Source organism: Monodon monoceros, unplaced genomic scaffold, assembly GCF_005190385.1.
Source record: "Monodon monoceros isolate NGI ecotype Baffin Bay Population unplaced genomic scaffold, NGI_Narwhal_1 Super_Scaffold_2, whole genome shotgun sequence".
NCBI classification, from domain to species: domain Eukaryota; kingdom Metazoa; phylum Chordata; class Mammalia; order Artiodactyla; family Monodontidae; genus Monodon; species Monodon monoceros.
In genome coordinates this window covers 25887328-25908196 of record NW_021703776.1, presented here as the reverse complement: position 1 = coordinate 25908196, position 20869 = coordinate 25887328, and the positions used below count along the sequence as shown (strand labels likewise).

The 20869-nt window shown below is 35.7% G+C and overlaps 1 protein-coding gene across 1 annotated transcript in view; it reads left to right on the top strand.

Annotated features, from left to right (window-relative positions):
- The window catches only part of SEMA3E (semaphorin 3E), a 106320-nt gene that overhangs the window by 43717 nt on the left and 41734 nt on the right, over positions 1 to 20869 (top strand). Inside the window, exon 4 of the mRNA XM_029233841.1 lies at positions 14439 to 14532. Coding sequence (XP_029089674.1) covers positions 14439 to 14532 — 94 coding nt within the window. The remainder of the gene's footprint in view (positions 1 to 14438; positions 14533 to 20869) is intronic.

Genomic DNA, 20869 nt, shown 5'->3' with positions numbered 1-20869 from the left:
GCGCAGTGGTTGAGAGTCCGCCTTCCGATGCAGGGGACACGGGTTCGTGCCCCAGTCCGGGAAGATCCCACATGCCGCGGAGCGGCTGGGCCCGTGAGCCACGGCCGCTGAGCCTGCGTGTCCGGAGCCTGTGCTCCGCAACGGGAGAGGCCACGGCGGTGAGAGGCCCGCGTACCACAAAAAAAAATAAAATAAGAAGTATCCAGATCAATAAATCAAACAGATTCCTAATATGAAATTTATCATGTTTCCTAGAAACCTATTCTTTCATTCCTTTTTACTGGGCTCCTATCATAGTTAAAAGATACTACTTTTTTTCTTTCCACTCATGCTTAAAACTCAACATTGTACTGTCAGCCTAGCTTTCCTTCAAGTTAAATCAGTAGCAAAACCCTTTCAGCTGTATCTTTAAACTATCTTTCCGATCGTTCCTCTTTCTGTTACTTCTGCCGGAACCATTGTCACCCTCCACTAGCTTTGCCCCAGTTTTCACTTGCTCTTCAATCTAGCCGTATCTCAATCAGCTGTCAAATTAACCATGCTTAACAGTACGTCTTTTCAAAACATTTTTTCACGATTTCCCCTTGTACATTGAGGGAAGGAAGTTCAAACACCTTATCTCAGCATCCTTCACAGTCTGGTTCTAATGTACTTTCTCAGCCCTCTCTCCTTCCCACTTATTAAACTTCCTCTGTACAAGTTTGATCATAGTCAATCAGGGCTACTTGCTTCTTTCCTACCCATTCCTTCATCATGAAATGATTTTTCTTTTCTCCTAGAATGCCTTCTTTTAGGAGAGTGGTTGAAAGACTTTGGAATTAGATATTCGTGTTACTAGCTATGTGAATTTGGATACATTTTTTAATAGCTTTGAGCCTTAGAAATTTTATTTGTAAAATGAGGATAAAATTATCTGTCTCTTAAGGTTGTAGTAACAGTGAGATAAACAAATAAGCAATGTTCTTAGCACAATATTTGAGCCAGAGAGAGTGTTCGTAATATAAATCTTAATCAACTTTTTTTTGTTTTTTTGTTTCCTTAGGAAAAACATCCCAGAATATTACCATTCCCTCCCTCAACCCAGACCACTCTACCCGCAGGACTAGAATTAGGTTCCAATTTCCTGTTCACATAACACCGCATTATAGGACTTTTGACACTGAGGCACTCATTATACTAATTGTATTTCCCTATCTAGAGCTCAGAAGACACAGTTCCTTCCTGTGATGTTCTTTGGAGGATCATTGTATTTGAGATAGGTTAGATACCTATCTTAAAGATTTGTGATAAGCAATAAGGGAAGAATACGTAGGTAAAAGTGCTTTGTATCTTCATAAGTGCTCTGCAGAAATGATTTATTATTAACTTTGCAGCACCTAGCACAGTGCCCTGCACAGAGTAGTGAAGTGCTCATGGAATTCAAGGCACATTGAAATCATGTCCTCTGAAGTGCATGTTTATTGTCCATTCTGTGTTATCACTGATCGTGGGGCCCTAGTGAAACATGCTGGTTGTCTCTTTTAATTGTACTGTATTTCTGTTCTGTTCTATTCTATTCTATATCTACAGGCTTGAGCCTCCAGAATAATCACATAAAAAATATGCTCACATGCCTTTTATCTCTATGTAATAAACTAATTTTTGTGGTTTGATAAAGGGACGGATGAGATGCAAGAAGAAAGAGGGAACATATACTCTTAGACTCAAGCCTAGGTCGTGGAGCAGGTTTCCCCATTTCAAGCATACAGCAGATTAGAGTGTTTCCTGGGCATCATAAAATCAGAAAGGGTTTAATTATTACCAGCTTTGAAAACAACTTTGGAATACTCTTCTGTAACTATGTAAGAATATTATAATGTAGATACATTTCCTCATGAGCATTTTTCCTCTTTCCATAAGAAAAAGCCAGGAATCCCTTAACCTAGACTTCTCTGATAACCGTGAAAGTCTTTACTCACTAAACCTATTTTCCAAAATTTCCTTTGTTGACACTTTTAACTCTGAGAGCTGTATGGTTCCAGCCAGAGCTGAATGACAAATCACCTGTTATAGAAAGCGTCCCTTCCCTTCAGCTATCCAGTGCTTACTGTGCAAATGGTGGATTTCTTTTTCCTTTTACCAGCAGTTCTTTTCTTTCTTCTCTACACAGGACTGTGATCCTTTGTCATCATGTATGAGTCAGTCATCAGTACGAACACTCATAGGACTGAGGGGTTTTCAGAAGTGTCCAAGTGAAAGGGAACAGGGATTCAGAAATGAGCAATGGCTCCGAAGCCTAGCTGCATACTAAAAAGGGACTATATCTTCCTTCCCGTGAAAAGTAGATATTCATAGTTTGATCAAAAGCATCTTTGTCCTCAGAAAACAATTTTGATTCTTGCTTCATTGTGTGTGGTCAAAATAACAGTGAGAGTAGTCAAACCCGGAGAAGGTGGACAGGAAAAGCAATGCAGACGAGAAATCCAGATCATTAAACTGACGTGAGTCAAGATGGGTTTTCTCCTGACATGTGTAAAAGCCTAGATAATTATCTCCATCATTCAGTTAAATTTTTGAAAGTATACATAACTGTTTATTCTTGATTATGTCTAGCATTGTTCTATTTAATAGTTTAATATTAATAATCAATTAATAGTAAGGAATATTTAATAGCTCCTATTTATACTTTACATTTTAAAATAGATAATGCTTACATATGTTATCAGATATGTAGATTATTCTATATACGTATATATATAAATTATCAGATACTGTATATTTTATCTAAGAAACAGACACAGTTTAATCCAATTGCTTATTAGATGTGCTATGCCCATTATTTTATCATACAATGTATAGAGAATATCAGAAGGTGAGCACCTGTTTACATTGAACAGATATTTACTACCACTATTTTTTCCTCCAAATTCACCCGAAAATGTCTATGCAGGACAGCACATCCATAACTGCTCAAAAGCTAGGCATAATTGCATTCACTAAATTTCTTGGCATTCCATTAAGCAGCAGCTAGCTTTCATAATCCAGACCACGATGTCAGTTACTGCAAAATTTTATTTTCTTCAGCCTTTTTACATATAGATATACCTGCTTTTAATATTGCATAATTTGTTTATGTAAAGAGATTCCAAGTAAGCTACTTGAGTAATTTGTTATAGAATGCTGTTTCATTCTCAGTATGAGTTCAAAGTCAGTTCAATATGTAAATTCAATATGAATTCAGTATGTAAATTCAAGGTCAGATTAACTGGGTAGTTCAGGCAGGGACTGAGTAGACATATGTGATGGATTTTCTATCACATTAAATTTGACTTTTTCCAAAACCAAACACAGATGATCATAAGGTAAATGAATCAAATCAGAACCCATGATGTCATTATAAGCAGACTGGCTATGCTCATCTTTCAAATAATTAAAATACTAACTTTCCTAATCTTAGAACTACACAGTTAATTATAATAGGACACTTACTAATGTGGCCTTATAAGATATTTCCAGCAAATATTGCCAATATTCAGCTTTTTAATATTCTTTGGCTGTTCAGGTTTATTTCAATCCGTTGCACTTATTATTCTTATTGATCAATGAATTATCCCATATTTGTCCAGTAGATACCTCTTTAAGTTGACATCTAAGTCTTTGCAACCCTAATAGTTTTGATAGCTTTCTTTGCTTTCTGGAATGAAAAGGTATTCCACGCCTACTTTGTATATCTATGACCCCAGACCATTTTTTAAAATTAATTTTGTGATCTTTTGATTTGTATAAGTTTATTATATATTAAGGCAAAAATAAAGGTCTTGTTTTTTATTTGAGTGAAAAAAATGTTTATTTTTTTTCATATAGGATTTTTAAAAATTTTTAGTCATATTATTTATCAGTCTTTCTTTTAAGTCTTCTGAATTTTGTGTCTTATTTTAAAAGGCCTTTCCCTGAATCAAAGGTTATATACAAAATTTTTGTCTTTTTCTATTCCCTGTATAATCCTATTTCTTACGTTTAAATTGTTGATCAGTCTGGAATTTGACTACAGGGCTATAGGACATGAGGTAGTAATCAAACTTTATTTTTTTCCAGATGGCAGTCCAGTTGTCCAAACACCATTTATTGAATAATCCGTCACTTATCCACAGTGCTTTGAAATACTATCCATATTAATGTGCATTCTTACACCACATTGGCTTCTTATAATATAGAACAAGGTTTTAAAGTTCACTGTAGAACAACAAAAACAAAAACAAAATGCTGAATGAAATCAGCATTATGCACCATTGGGTTTGATATAAAATATTTGGTTGCAAACCCTTGGATTTGTAAGAGGTCAGTTTTCTTTTCATGTATGGTTATGTCACATTTGTATGTTCTAGTTCTTATGGTTTCTTAATGGCCTTTTATACCCATTCCTTCCTCTGATTGTCACAACAGTCATAGAAGATAGCAGCATAGAATTATCATTTCTTTTTTTTTTTACAAAGAATGAGTTACAAGTAATTGCGGTAGAAAGAGGTTATGGGACTCGAGCAAGAGCAAATCAGAACCTTTCTTGTGTCCACTTTGAATTGACCCTCTTTGCGAAGCATCCTGACTCATTCTAGTTCTTATTCCTGTTCCTATTCTCCTTCTCCTTCTTCCTCTTCCTTTATTTCTTTTCTCTAATTTATGAGAAGAAAGTATCAGAGACTTTATTTCTGCCATTGAAATGATGTATTTGTCCAGTATGATTCATTGAAGTTCAGTTAATATATTGATTCATGAAAAAATTTTATCCTATTATATATTACTTGCAGTCACCTGTTCATTTTGGTTTGCCATTTGTTAAATTGACGATTATTATTTTAAATGTTTAGATTTAACTTGCTTCAACTAAAAAAAATAAAAGTTCACCCGTGTCTCCTACCCGCCACTCCCTGCTTCTGACAAGCACCAGTTTGTTCTCTGTAGCCCTGAGCTTGTTTTTTGTTTTTTTTTTAGATTCCACATATAAGGGAGAGCATATGATGCTTGTCTTTCTTTTATTTCACTTAGCATAATGCCCTCAAGGTGCATTCATGTTGTCACAAATGGCAAGATTTCATTCTTTCTTATGACTGAATAATATTATATTCCATATATATATACCACAATTTTGTTACCCATTCATCTATCAATGGACAGTTAGGTTGTTGCCTAACTTGTATATCTTGGCTGTTGTTAATAATACTGCAGTGAACGTGGGAGTACATATATATTTTTGATTTAGTGTTTTCATTTTCTTTGGATAAATACCCAGAAGTAGAATTGCTGGATGTATGGTAGTTATATTTTTAATTTTTTGAGGAACCTCCGTCCTATTTTTCACAGTAGATGCACCAGTTTACATTCCCACCAGCAATGCCTAAGGGTTCCCTTGACTCCACATCCTTGCCAAAACTTGTTTTTTCTACACTTTTTGATATTAGCCATTCTAACAGTTATGAGGTGATATCTTATTGTGCTTTTGATTTCCATTTCCCTAGTAATTAATGATGTAGAGAATCTTTTCACATACCTATTAGGCATCATATGTCTTCTTTGGAAGAATGTCTATTCACATCTGCCCATTTTTAAATTAGATTGTTTGTATGTTTGTTTGTTTTCCTATTGAGTTGTATGAGTTCTTTTATATTCTGGATATATATATAAAATCCATTGTCAGATGCTCCTTCTGAATCTATTTAGATGATCATATGACTTTTATTCCCCATTTTGTTTTGTTAATGTGGTGCATCACACTGTCTGCTTTGCGAATGCTGGAGCATTCTTGTATCCCTGGAATAAATCCCACTTGATCATGGTGTGGGATCCTTTTAATGTATTGTTGAATTGAATTTGCTAATATTTTGTTGAAGATTTTTGCATCTAAGTTCATCAGGCATATTGGTCTATAATTTACTTTTCTTCTAGCATATTTGTCTGATTTTGGTATCAAGGAAATGATGGCCTCATAAGATGAATTTGGAAGAGTTCCCATCTCTTCTATTTTTTGGAATAGTTTGAGAAGGATTGGTATTAATTCTTTGAATGTTTGGTAAAATTCACCAGTGAAACCATCTGGTCCTGGACTTTTGTTTGTTGGGAGGTTTTTGATTATGTATTCAATCTCCTTACTAATAATTTGTTCAGATTTTTTATTTCATGATGATTCAGTCTTGGTAGGTCATATGTTTCTAGGAATTTATCCATATTTTTCTAGGTTGTCCAATTTGTTGGTGTATAATTGTTCATAAGTAGTCTCTTATGATCCTTTGTATTTCTATGGTATCAGCTGTAATATCATTTCTTTCATTTATGATTTTATTTCTTTGAGTCCTTTTTTTTTTTTTTTGGTGAGTCTAATTAAAGGTTTATCAATTTGGTTTATCTTTTCTCAGAACCACCTCTTAGTTTCATTGATGTTTTCTGTTGTCTTTTTAGTCTCTATTTCATTTATTCCTGCTTTGATCTTTGTTATTTCCTTCCTTTTACTAACTTTGGCTTTTGTTTGTTCTTTTTCTAGTTCCTTGAGGTGTAAAATTAAGTTATTTATTTGAGGCTTTTCTCATTTCTTGAGGTAGGCATTTGTCACTGTGAACTTCCCTCTAATCTTCCCTGACAATTTGGCTACTTTGCTTAATTTTATGGTGTTTAATAAAAGGAATAGCATGCATCATGCTTCCTAAATTCAATATTGTCTGAATGATTGGAATATAGTAGGCTTCTTAAATGTTTGTTGAACTGCCCAGATGTACATCGTCACAATGCAGTGAGAATAATGCTACAAGAGACTCATAGCCATGGGAGAAGTTTTGCTTGGTGAAGTCTTGGAGAATATCAGTGAAGTCATTTTTCAATATCATTTTATCATTAGTAGGAGTTAGTATTGTAGAGAAAAGGAAGACTCAAATTCTCTTTTCCCAAAGGGAAAGTGTAATCAGAGCTATGGATGTTATGACGCAGAAAAGTTTACAGATAGCTTATGCTGCTGGAATTTTGATTGGATGGTGGAGATCATAAGGGATAAAGCATGAGGTCACACCGTGAAGGTCCTAAACTGCCATTCTAGAAGTTAGACTTTATTCAGTAATCATGAGGAAGCACCAGAGATTTTTCAGAGGGAGAGTGACATGATTACTTTTAAGAAGATGGTGAGGAAGAGGTGAGAAGGAAGGTTGATGCTGTTTTCTAGTAAAAGCAGGCTTCACGACCACATTATAATTACAGTTTGAAGAATATTTGCTTCCAGTATTCTTAGTGTACCCTGGCATATATATCCAGTAGACAGAGCTATCAGTGTGGAATTTAAGAGAATATTGGCATATGATGAAGGCACTTAGGGTGAGGAATCCTGAAGTAATAATTAAAACAAAAGAGAGGGAAAGATGATTTTGCCATCAAATAAAGGTTAAAGCAAATATTTATTTAAAAATTCAGCACAAGACATTTGAGTTAGAATTTTACTTAGCTGTATTATAAGCTTTTAAAAAATTTTAGTAGCCTCTGCAAGCTATTCTGATAATATTTAAGGAAATAAAACATTTGAACATATAATTTAATAAGTACATAAAATAATAATAAAATACTTTTCTTCTTTAAAAAAATCTTAATATACATTTTTGAACCTTGATTATACATTAAGTACCTTATAAAGGACTCAACCATGCCTAGCAACGCAAATATATCCATCCTCTCCTTTATAATGGCAAGTAGGGTAATACTGTAAAATAATGTGGAACTAGAAGACACTCTTTGAGACTAGCAAACCCTCATTCTGCCTGTGATTCCTCACCTATAAAGAGAAAGTAATGTTGTGAACAATATTATTGACCCTGTCTTACTTTACAGACTTACTTTGAGGATGAAACAAAATAACATATGCCAGAATACTTCCTAAATTTTAAACTATTAAACAAATTGGAAAAAAAATGTAAAAAAAGAAAAAAGCAATTAAAATGCAAAGCTATTAGCCTTAAAGTCAAAACATTTACTTACAACTTCATTCCCTTTTTGCATTTTTTTCCACTTTGTTTATTTAGCCTTTGGGAAATGTTTCACATATTCTTTAATAAATGATTTTATTGCTTGGCAGAAGAAAGGGAAAAAATAAATGTTACAGTGAATCATATTCAAAATTAACTTGTGATACAGACAACTTAATAGCTGTTTCTTTGTGTGAAGAATTAAAGTGCATATTATGGTTATTTATTCTAGGCAGTTTTGTACCCAAACCACCTTTATTGATAGATACGGGGCTGTGAGCCTGTGTATTTTACTTTTTTCCTATTAGAAATAGCTAATAAAATAAGTGATTACTTGTTTTATCTTGTTGTATTTGTAATGTTCCAATTTACTTTTGACATCTTTCAGAATATCTCAGTGGTGCTGAGGGCAAGAATAGTATTAGTTCACAAGGCTGATTTATTAATGGGAAGCTCATTTCATTTAATTGGCATCACGTTTAACACCTGATATGCAGCAACTCAGGCCTATTGACAGTAGCTTACAGCAGGCTTCCTGGGTTTTGAGGGCTCTCCTCAAGACCTAAATGAGAAAATTCTTCTGGGAAGATGTACCATTTATTCTTTACAAACGTTTTTCTGAAGAGCACATGCCTCTCCTCACATTTGTGAGCTAGATGTCCTGCTTTTTCTCAGGCACGTGAGGATCTATTGAAAAACTTCTCTGTGTCACACTGAAACAAAAAGTGCAGCCCACATTGTTAGTACTAGCGATGTCTTGTAAATTTAAGCCACATTACTCAGGCAGAAATTCCAGCTGTTAAAACATAGATAATGGAAAACCAGCCTAAGTAGTGACCAACATTCTCAAAAGGGTTAAACAACAGCATTACACATTACTTGAACCATAAACTCGATTGCTTTGGGGTCATTGACAAGGTCCTTATGACTCAAGTTTTCTGGTTGGTTTGGTTGTTGAATTCTACTTCATGGAAGAAAATTATATTACTTGCTTTTTAGTATTTTATTGGATTGTGCACTAAATTAAACACTGCATTTAAGACCACAGTGAACTCTCCAAATAATATGAAAAACTTCATTCTTAAATTTGTAGTTAATTTTGAAGTTAGCTTGACCTATGCAAAACAAAGCAATAAAAGTTTGGAATTTGCCTGTTTTCTATCATAATATCAGTACTATTGTGTGTATGGTAAATTTTCTTCCTTTAAAATTTCTACATCTCAGCTGTATAAAGTTGCAAGAATAACATATTCAATCCTGAGGAATTAAGATGACTTGGATCAGTGTATTTTTTTGTCATATGCAGCTTAACAAGACAAAGGAAGCCTCTGCTTTAAAATCATGGCACAGAAGACCAATTAGTATGTTAAAAACCAGTGTCAAGTTGGTTGTTTGATAAAAATTAAGAACTCGGTTTTTATTGCCCATTCAGTTTTCAAATTTCCTGACAATACACAACAGTATCAAGAGAATACCTTTTCCTCATTAAAAAAAAAAAGAAAAAAAAAAGTCATGCGGGAAAGGGAAGCGTTAACTAACAAATAAGTGTACGTCCATGTCACACCTCCATATTACTTCAAATTACATGCTGTCACTAATAAGGTCTTTGGGGATAAAATAAGTCATCTCTATAATTCTTCAGTACTTGATTTTATTTTTAACGACTGCCATGTGATATTATGTTCTATTCATCCTAACCTTTAATATATCAAACCTCGCAAGAGTTCATCATAAATTGTCAAAGTGTCTATGAAAATACGTTATCTTCAATAAATAGCGGGGGAAATTAAGAACACATCTGTTTTTTCCTTTAGTTGTTACTAAAGCCAATGGCAATCAAAATATAGAAAAAATAGAACTGTGATACTGCTGTATGGGTAGCCCCAGGAAAGCATGTACAACAAAGAATAGCATGATAACTTGTACGTGTTGTCTAGTTTTAAATCAACATACCTATCCACAGCTCTGTTTTGTGAGTTGTTTTAGATCTGTGAGAAAGTAGGCAAAGATCACACAACAAAGGAGATAAAACTATTTATTCAAACAATAAAAACAGCTGTGCATTTATTATATATCAGGTATTTTATTTGATACAGGGGATCAAAGATAAATGTAACATAGGCAGTTTCCTCAAGGAAGCCTCACAGACCAGTAGGGAATAGAGTCAAACAGACAGTTGTAATACAGAGGAGTAAAAGGGGGTTTTATATGATGCTTCAGGAGGACCCAGAATCCATATTAGGGCAGACAGATGGGTCAGATCAGGATTCCTGGAGGTGATAAGGTCTGTGCTGAATTTTTAATACTGTGTGGGCATTATTATCCTAAACACATTAATAAGTCCAAGAAAGATTAAAAAATCTACAAGCAGTCAGAATGGTTGGTACTCAAACTGTAAGAGCAGCATTTTAGAGATGAAGTATTTATGTATAAAGTCCCTTATGTAAATACCCTAAGGACTTTAGACTTTGTTTTCTGGAGTCTATGGGAAGTCAATGAAAGATTTTAAGTAGGGAGGTGATAAGAGGAAATTCACATTTCAGAAAGAAGTCTTTGGTAGCGGAGTAAAGAATTAGTGGCTGGGGAGACTGCTCAGGAGGCTGGTTAAAATTAAGGTGATAAATGGTAGAGGAGGGAATTAAATAAGTGCCATGGTGCAGGCAACAGCATTGAATATTGCAGATAGATACAGTAAAAAAAAAAAATCTATTGGGGGTAATTTTATGAGAATAGTAGAGTGATAAGGCTTGGAGTTTTGTTTGCTACTGTGTTTCCTGTTCCAGGGCCAGGACCTGACAAGTGGAAACTGATTTTTTTTTTTTCTGAATAATTACATAAATAATGGAAACTGATTTTCGCCATCAATCGTAAGGTGTGAGGCTGTCTACTGAATGTCAAGGGAGATCATGAGTTAGGGTGTGTGAGCACATAGCTGCTCAAAAGAGTTATAAAAGGACGTAACCAGGGAAACATACATCCCTTGGAAATTTTGAGGGCTGAGCTAAAAACCACTGGTTGTTAGTGATTGCTTTATATTTTTGAATGGTTTGCTTTAGCATCATCACTATCCTAGGTTTAGAAATGGCGAAGGTAGACATGTGGATAAGAGAATAAGGGGCAAAGTGAGGGCTGACTAAGGAGGAGAAGATGGGAAGGGACCTTTGTATTTTGAAAAAAATAAAAGGGTCTCAACTCTGGAGGTTTGTATTGGGTCAAAAATATTTATAATTTTATGATTAATCATGTAAAAGAGCTGGGAGTGTGAGAAGCTGTGTGGAGCAATATCCTCATAGGAGCTGCGTTCATTTTTTCAGGCTGCTGTAACAAATTACCGTCAATTTAGTGGCTTAGAATGAAACAAATGTTTTATCTAATAATTCTGTAGATGAGAAGTCTAAAATGATTCTCACTGGAATAAAATCAAGATGTCAGTAGGGATGCATTCCTTCCAGAAGATCTCAGGGAAGAATCCATGACATTCTTTTTTCCAGCTTCTAGAGAACCACCCACATTCCTTAGCTCATGGCCCCATTCTTCCATCATCAGAGCCAGCAATGAATGGCGGGTCTAGTCTTCCCCACACTGCATTGCTTTGGTTGGTTCTTGGCTGCCATCCTCACATCTTCTCTTGACTATTTTTAGGACTCATGTGATTACATTGGGCTCACCTGGCTAATTCAGGGTAATATCCCCATCTGAATGTCCTTAACTTAATCACGTCTGAAAAGTCCGTTTTGCTATGCAAAGTGAGACATTCATAGGTTCCGGGCGTTAGGACATGAACATTTTGAGGCTCCATAATTATGCCTAGTATGGGAGCTATGACTCAATTAAGGCAAGGAGGTATTGAAGCATGTTGTAAATTGAGTGTGGTTTTAGGGATTCACTTACCATGAAATAAGGATTTCAAAAGGCATGGTAGAAAGGTTTTAGAGAAGCAGTAAAATTCGATCAGAAATATGGTTTTAGTAGTCATCTTATCTCCAGTAGAAGTTGCCTTTCTGACCTTGTTCGTCTCTCATGATTTGTTCAGTGGAAATCTCATACTTGTTATCAACAAAGATTGATGGGTTAAAAAGAGGAGTTTTGAGTACATTCGCGAAAGAGGCAAACTCGGACTTCCCTGGTGGCACAGTGGTTAAGAATCCACCTGCCACTGCAGGGACATGGGTTCAAGCCCTGGTCCGGGAAGATCCCACATGCTGTGGAGCAACTGAGTCCACGAGCCACAACTACTGAAGCCCGTGCACCGAGAGCCAGTGCTCTGCAACAAAGAGAAGCTACCTCAGTGAGAAGCCCGCAGACAGCAACGAAGACCCAACGCAGACCAAAACAAATAATTTTTTTTTTTTTTTTTTTTTTTTTGCGGTACACGGGCCTCTCACTGTTGTGGCCTCTCCCGTTGCAGAGCACAGGCTCCAGATGCACAGGCTCAGCGGCCATGGCTTACGGGCCCAGCCGCTCTGCGGCATGTGGGATCCTCCCAGACCGGGGCACGAACCCGTGTCCCCTGCATCGGCAGGTGAACTCTCAACCACTGCGCCACCAGGGAAGCCCCCAAAAGTCTTGGTTTAAGAAAGTAGTTCAGTATATTTCTTCAACTGCTTTCTATGAGCAAACATTTGGACATTTGACTGTATTAGAGCAAGTATAGTATGTATACCCTACCTATTTTTACCAAATATTCTATAAAGTGGCAGTGACTAAAGGGGTAAACAAGTATTTCATTCATAGACTTGATCATTTCCTCCTCCATATAACAAACACTATGGATATGTTTGGCAAATTTAGATGAACCCCTTTCCTCTTAAGTATTAGCTGGGTAGACCAGTCATTCTAGCTCATTTCAACAAACATTTTCTTTTCATGTCATTGCAAATCTGTTGTCTGTGGGAAGCGAACACAAAAATGTTTCAAATTATTTACTGGCATTCTTTCTCTCTGCTGATTCGTGTGAAGTGTATAAATAGATAAACTTTTTTTTTTCTGGCTTAAAATATCAGCTTAGCCACACCTCTGGATTCAGAGGCCACATTTGTTCTCTAGGCTATGGTTCAGTTCCAAGAACAAGACTGGAGTTTTATAAGAGTCAGGTGAACTCTGCACTTATCAGAAAGGTCTTGAAATGGCAGGATCAAAATGGTGATTTTAGAGTATCAGAGAGAGAAAGAGGAATGTGTGTTGGATAAGAATGGCAAGAAAAGGACGGCATAGATAATGTGGAGTAAATAGGCTGTCTAGGAAAGTCCAGATCAAGTTCTAGAAAAGTGCATGCAACCCTTAAATGTTCCTCAGGACTTTGGATTGTTTGCAGGTTCATTATTCACAGGTGGGCGGGACTACTTACAGATGCCACAGTGGGCAGTATTGACAATATTCTATTGCAAAGTGGGGTTTTTTTTCTGACAAAATATTCTATATTGATTTTTAATTTTTTTTTTTTTTGCGGTACGCGGGACTCTCACTGCTGTGGCCTCTCCCGCTGCGGAGCGCAGGCTCCGGACGCACAGGCTCAGTGGCCATGGCTCACGGGCCCAGCCGCTCCGTGGCATGTGGGATCCTCCCGGACCAGGGTACGAACCTGTGTCCCCTGCATCGGCAGGCGGACTCTCAACCACTGCGCCACCAGGGAAGCCCCTCTATATTGATTTTTATTGTCACTTTTCCAGACTACTTTTTTTTTTAACTGAAACCACTTATAACACACTTAATGGAGATTACTTGTAAAAATATCCATTAATGAGAATTTTGCAATCTGAGAACATTCAGAAAAAGTTCTGTGGTTATGTGTTTGCAATAGGAACCAATAAAGTAGTTTTTCATGGAAATGTTTATTTTCAAAATCTCATTTGTGCAAAACCATACTGAAATATTGTTCATAATATGGCATCAACTTCTACATGATATCCCAGTAATTATTTATGCAGTAATTCTCTAAATTATTAAATATTAGATGTCTATACAAAGAATAGGCAATGAAGAATAAAAATGATTGGAAATAAATATTCCAAATTATTGATAGAAAATTTTATCATTTTCTTTTAGAGATTATTCAAAAAATCAATAATGGCCTTTGTGGAATAAATGCCCATTTCCATGTTTATCAGAGTCTCCTTTTTACTAACCTTTTTTTTTTTTTTTCAGCAAGTCTCCATTCGTTTGGAGTATTTAACTGACACATCTCAGAATAACTAATACTGGCTGATCAAGTGATTAAAAACTGCAAATTTCTTTCATTTCAGCACCTGCATCCTTTTTGAGAGAAGTGAGAAAACCCACATGGGCCTGAAAACCCACGTGTTTATTTATAAAATCCAGTTTGTTCCTAAATAACTTGATGTTTCTCACTGGTGCCCTATTTACAATACCTGTTTTGTAAATAATCAAGGTTGAATGTATTTTTTCTGAGAAATTAAATTCTTATTAAAGTTGGCAAATACATAATGGTTTTTCTGGTTTTCTTTAAAGGATCCCCTTTTTCACCTGGAATCACACAGATCTGAGAGAGGAAGGGGCAGATGTCCTTTTGATGCCAGCTCCTCATTCATCTCCACTTTAATTGGTAATTATCATGGCTGCAGACATCAGGTGGTAGTCATATTGATTTCGAAACTTCAGGCAGATTCTTTGGTGTTTCTTCATACACATTGCTGTGTCATATCTATTTATTGGTGCTGGGAGCATGGATATTAAATTTCAAGCCATACTCACCTGAGCCAATTTTACTCTAAAATAAGTGCAGCTGCTATGAAGTATGGACGTCTCATCCAGAAAACACAAATTGTCCCTTAATACCTGATAGAAGGTATCTTGTATTATGTCATTTATTGTTCACAAAATACAATTATGTAAATACTTTTTATAAAAATGTAGCTAGAGAAACCAAACTGTTTTAACATATGTTAATTCTTTATGTATTAATTACTCTGTGACTTTAGGGGAACTTCTAATATTCTCTCCTTGGTGCCTTTCTCTGTGTCAGTAGAATTCAGCAGAGAGTCGTCTCAATTTGGAACTTCAAAGTCATTCCTGTTAATTTAAAATGTAAGCTGTAGAGGTTGAGTGGCTCAAGCTATGTCCACGTTGGCATAATAGAATAAGCTGGCCATGTCTGATCTGGATTTCAATTGGATTTCAATTAAATTAGACAAGATACATGAAAATCTCACTTAAATCTCAGAAAAATCCTTTTTCTTTAATACAGTTTGGGACTGAAAATGGAACACCCTTATCAAATACTCCCGCACTGCTATGGTACAGACAGCTGATTGAGTTGCCAAGTGTAAAGTTGAAGAGAGCAAACCCTGACACCTCACAGAGGTGCTGTTAGGAATCATTCTGTTTCCTCAGTGTTGAGAGGTTCTCATGGATATGTGGTACAGATGTACAAGCTTCTGTTATTACATTTGCAGCACTTAGAGTTATCTGCTACTATTAGGTCATCCTGTTTACAGAAAATGAAAACATGTAAAATAACATGTAGAGATTTCCTATCCTAAATAAGTGGGTAAAACTTAAAACTCCCCACTGATGAGTAATCAACATATCTTATGCTGGACTGAGAGTTGATGCAGATGTTCCTGTATGTTCTAGAGACAACACGTTCCGTGCACTTATTCCAGACAGTTGATTCTGATGAGCCTTGCATCCGAGTTCCCACAGTCCCCTGTCGCAGTAATGGTACTCAGGTCCAAATAAGTAGAGCTTTTATATATACGGATATTTATTTGTAGAACAAAAATCTTACGTTAGCTCTAACCAGCAGGGAAGGTTTGATTTACTACAGCTTCATAATTTAAAAGTGCTTTAAGATGAGAATTTCACATAGTGATTAGTTCTTTAGGAGCTTGAATAAAGAGATATTTTTAAAGAATATAAGTTTTTTTTTTTTTTTTTTTTTTGCGATACGTGAACCTCTCACTGTTGTGGCCTCTCCCGTTGCGGAGCACAGGCTCCGGACGCGCAGGCTCAGCGGCCATGGCTCACGGACCCAGCCGTTCTGCGGCACGTGGGATCTTCCCGGACCGGGGCACGAACCCGCGTCCCTGCATCGGCAGGCGGACTCTCAACCACTGCACCATCAGGGAAGCCCAAGAATATAAGATTTTTAAGAAAATACTGTGATATCCTGAGTTCCGCTACTCACTCATATATGTGTGTGTGTAAACACAATATGAGGAGGGGAGATTTTAAATATGGAAATTGAGTTGCTTAAGTCAGTTTGGACTTAGTAGGAATCAGAACCTTAAGAATGCCACTTTTGGAGAATGCCAGATTCATAAATGTTAGAAATTCGTGGTAGATTGGCAGCATATGAGTTAAAATACATGCATTTGATAGACTCATACAATTTTTTTCTAATGTTTTTAGTGATTTTTGTAACTTCATAGATTTAAGATTTGAATATGTCTGGAAGAAAGAGACTGTCTTATCATCTTTCTTTTACCATACAATATATTGCACAGAAAAGGCCTCCTATAAATATCGACTGAATGAAATACTCCCTGAGCTTCCTAAACAAACAAACCAAAAATAAATTTGGGGATAGTATTCACAAGAATGTTATAAAAGGTATTGAAAGTCAAAAATTACACAGTAAACGCTACTTCTCTAGTAAAATCCTAAGAAGATTGGAAGAGAACACCATTTATTTTGAACATTTCTTTTAATGGTTAAAAGTAATTTTTTTTTAGCCACTCACCACTCAGCCTCCTTGGAGCTTGTTTTTGCATGAAACCAGGAATTTGAAACTGAATTTTTTTTAAGAGGGGAAATATTACTGGAGGGACATTTCCAAGTGAATTTCATTGAACTTCCAAATCGAATTACACGATGCTAAAATGTGAAGTGCTTGCCATCTGGGTGACTGTTTCACTTATTCAGAAAAGAAATCAAATCATCAGAGCCCTCCAAGCTAAACACAAAAGTTATAGAATAATCCCTGCAAAGAGCAGAAATAAAAATATAATTCTTCTCATTTATCCACTAGCTTTCATCCCAAAGTACCTTTGAGATATCATTCACTTACTGTGGATATGCAGCAGCCACTGGGATGGAAATCTGATAACCTATGTGAGCCAGCAACCCTTTAAAAGACAGGAAGTAGAAATAATTCACCCAATTGAAAAAGCAGCAGGAATTTGGACTGGAAAAAATGGAGCTACCTGAGTTGGAATTTGGTAGGCTTGGTGCAGCTTACTCTGACAGGAAAAGAATGCATTAATGTGGAATTTTATGACTGCACATGTTCTCTGCCGATGGGTTAGGACAGGACTCCAGCAAAAAGGTGACCATCTTTAGACCATTTCTGCTTCTTTGTTTCTTTGTTAATTATAGGTCACACTTAACTTTTAATACCTGTTCACATTAAGATTCACTTTCATCATTAAAAAAAAAAAACACGTCAAATTTGTAACAATAGTCATAAAACTAACAAGGCCCCCAAAGAAAAAAACATGCTCACACATCTGAGAATTTCTTATAACTTTAGATACAAGTTTCATTTTATTTAACCTAAATTCTGTTGACTTAAGATCACATGGAGTAAAAGCTTACTGAAAAACTAAGTAAGGAATAAATATTATTTGTTAGGTGAAAGACAGGTTAATGAACCCTTTTATAAAATTTATAGTCTAATTTAGAATGGAAATGTTAGTAACTGGCAATGATTCTGTGTGAAACAAGATTTAAGGAGTGAAACAAGATTTAAGGAGTAATAGCTCTTTATTGAGCTATGTTCTATATGTTCAGAAGCCAATCAAAATGAAATCATACATTAATTAGGTTTGCTCTTTAAATGTCACTTTGTATTAACAGAATTTACCTTGGTGGTATATAAATTCATATCACAGGTACACTATTTCTATATGTTTAACCACTCTTGCCCTCTACGGTGATTACTAATATTACATTTAAAGTGGTCTTAAATAACTGGTTGAAGAATGCAAGACATTATAATCGGGTTTTAAAAACAGTTTTTTGAAACAATGAATTACTTAGTAAAATGAATTGCTGCATTACTTGTCTGTACCTTTCAAGTCAGCGAAAGTTACTTAGGACTTATCTTGCCACTAAAAATTATTAGGTTTGGTGGCCGGCCAAATAAAAATTCAGGAAGGGGCTTCCCTGGTGGCGCAGTGGTTGAGAGTCCGCCTGCCGATGCAGGGGACACGGGTTCATGCCCCGGTCCGGGTAGATCCCACATGCCGCGAAGCGGCTGGGCCCGTGAGCCATGGCCGCTGAGCCTGCGCGTCCGGAGCCTGTGCTCCGCAACGGGAGAGGCCACAACAGTGAGAGGCCCACGTACCGCAAAAAAAATAAAAATAAAAAATAAAAACCAGGAAATATTTTCTTTATGTCATATGTCATTTTGGTCAGGAAGGAAAAGTATTAGCTGACTTTTTTGCATCAGTTTACATTTGATATAATATTGCAGTATTCTTTTTGTTAAGTTGATAGCGCCTTCAGTAACTTTGGGATTTCTTTAATAGTTTGTCAGCTCAATTCTATTGCTACTGTTTTAAAACGTTTCATTCTGACCCAGATTTTTATTACCAGTTCCAGGTGTAATTTAATACATACCATACCTAAAGTACCTAAGGTATGCTAATGTACATGTTACTAGTGTTTGGGGGAAAACCACTCTGATTTGTCAGGTACCTTTTCACACTTTGCTTTTGAAAGTGCTAGCTTTGTTGTTAGAATTTTTAGGATACTTTCAAGTTAAAGACTTACTGAATTTTATATCAACAAATAACCATGAATGAGGTATTTCATGGTCACCAAAATTTTCTTTCTGCCCTTTTCATGTCTTATGTTACATTTTACAGCAAATAAAACTACAAAAGTTTACAGCTGCTGAAATTTTCTTCCTGCACTTTTATTCATCATAATGAGACCTTTGTGAATATATCCCCTCATTACAAATTCTGTGAATTAAAGGTCAATGTCAGTTGAATGAAAGGGAGTCGGAATTCATGCAGGGAAAATTTAAGTGATTATCTCAAGCTCTTAATACCATTAAAACTTTTTTTACAAATAAATGTTTCTATTTTATTAACTGTATATTCAAGGCAGAATTACAAATGAATAGTTCTGGCACAAAATAGGACTTCATAAATGTTAGAAAAATAAATGAAATCATCGAAATGAAGGTAAAGTGTATGTCTTTACAATGACAACCTCTATAAACATAAGTGAATGTGCTGGCTCGTTTCTTGAATTCGTCCCAACTGTGTAGAAGCTTATGCCTTTAGCATGTTCCTGTGCCTAAAGAATATCTGTAATTTCTTATCCAGGTTAAGACTGCTGTGCTTTGTCATTTGGCAGTATGCCAGGTATCCACATGCTTACTGTTGCTTCTGGCCATTAACTGCTAGTTGCTAATGAGCTATTTGAATACTTGCTTATGGTTTCCTCAAAAAAAGAAGAAAAAAAGAAGAAAAAAAATGTCGTCTTCAATTCCCCATTGACATTCTCCCCCTTAGAAATCTGATTTGACCATGCTGGTAGCAATGTCACTGTTTTGCCACTAGGGAAACTCAGTACTGTCATGGATGCTAGCAAATGCAAATGAACAGATTCAGAACGCAGTTTTCTTTTTTCCTTCATACGTCAGAAACCACCTTCTTGACATTGATAGCTAATGCGAGCTATTTGCCAAAGCAAAAACAAACAGAAAGTCCAAACATAACATAACTAATAAAAGGACCTGCTTTTCCTGATTTCTTTCAGCATCCTACACAGACCGTGAGTGTAAACTGGGAGGTTGGAACCTGTGGACCATTCTTATCCATCCTCATCCTCCCAAGTGCATTTTGTTTCTCGTTGCAATTATGCATGTAATAATCACTCTGTGAAATAGTGCAAAAGTAGAATGATTTTCTAACAAAATGATACAGTTCAGTTATAAAATGAGGTAGGTAAATCCATCTTTAGCCATGTCTTTTCCATGAGACGAACATGTTTCACATTATTCAGATTTGTAGACATTTACAACATAAATAGGAGAAATGCTTGAGCAAGACTTAAGAAAATAAGAAGGGCATGAAAAACTGAATTTTTCTCACTAAACACTTAAAATCTGTATTTACAACATGGCGAGTAAAAACTCTAATCGATTAATAATACCATCTATGAACTAAGCTCTTGATAAGGTTGATAAAATATTAAGGCAATTAAGTATGTTTCACTAAAACTTCAACTGGAGTTTGTATTGTAAAAAAAGGAGTTGTGTAGAAAAGTATTTTACTTATGCATTTTAACTTAGAATTATTCACAATGGGTTTGTTTTTGTATCGCCAAGGTCAAATGATTGTTTTATTTTCTTTCCTACAAACTAGTTGAGAGTAGACACAGTCTTTTGGGGCTGAAACTATTGGGGACAAATACTAGAAGAAAATAGAGTCCCTGTGTTCCTGGATTAAAATTGTTAAATATAGTCTTTTTGAGGAACAAAGACTCAAAGAACTCTGCTATTCATATAAATGCCAACAGTTTTTTCTTTCTTTTGATATTTTCTCCCTGAAGCATTTTTGAAAAATCAGAATCTTGTCCTGAGGTTTTTGTTTTTATTGTATTTCATAGTTTTTTTAAAAATTTGAACACTAAAAGTTTTAGATTTATTCACTTGTTAATTAACTCATTAGTGCCATTCTTTGATTCAACAAATGCTTATTGAGCATTTTCTGTATTCCAGACGCTCTACAGGATATTGGTGACAAAAGAATATAATAAGACACATCAAGAAGTCTGCATTCTAGTGAGGAATAATGTCAAACACAGGAGACAAACTATAGTAGGATGAGAAATATGATAGGCATGGGGGCTATGGTGGTACTAGGAGCTACTAAACTAACACAAGCTCGGTCAGGGAAAGCTTCATGGAGAAAGTGGGCCGT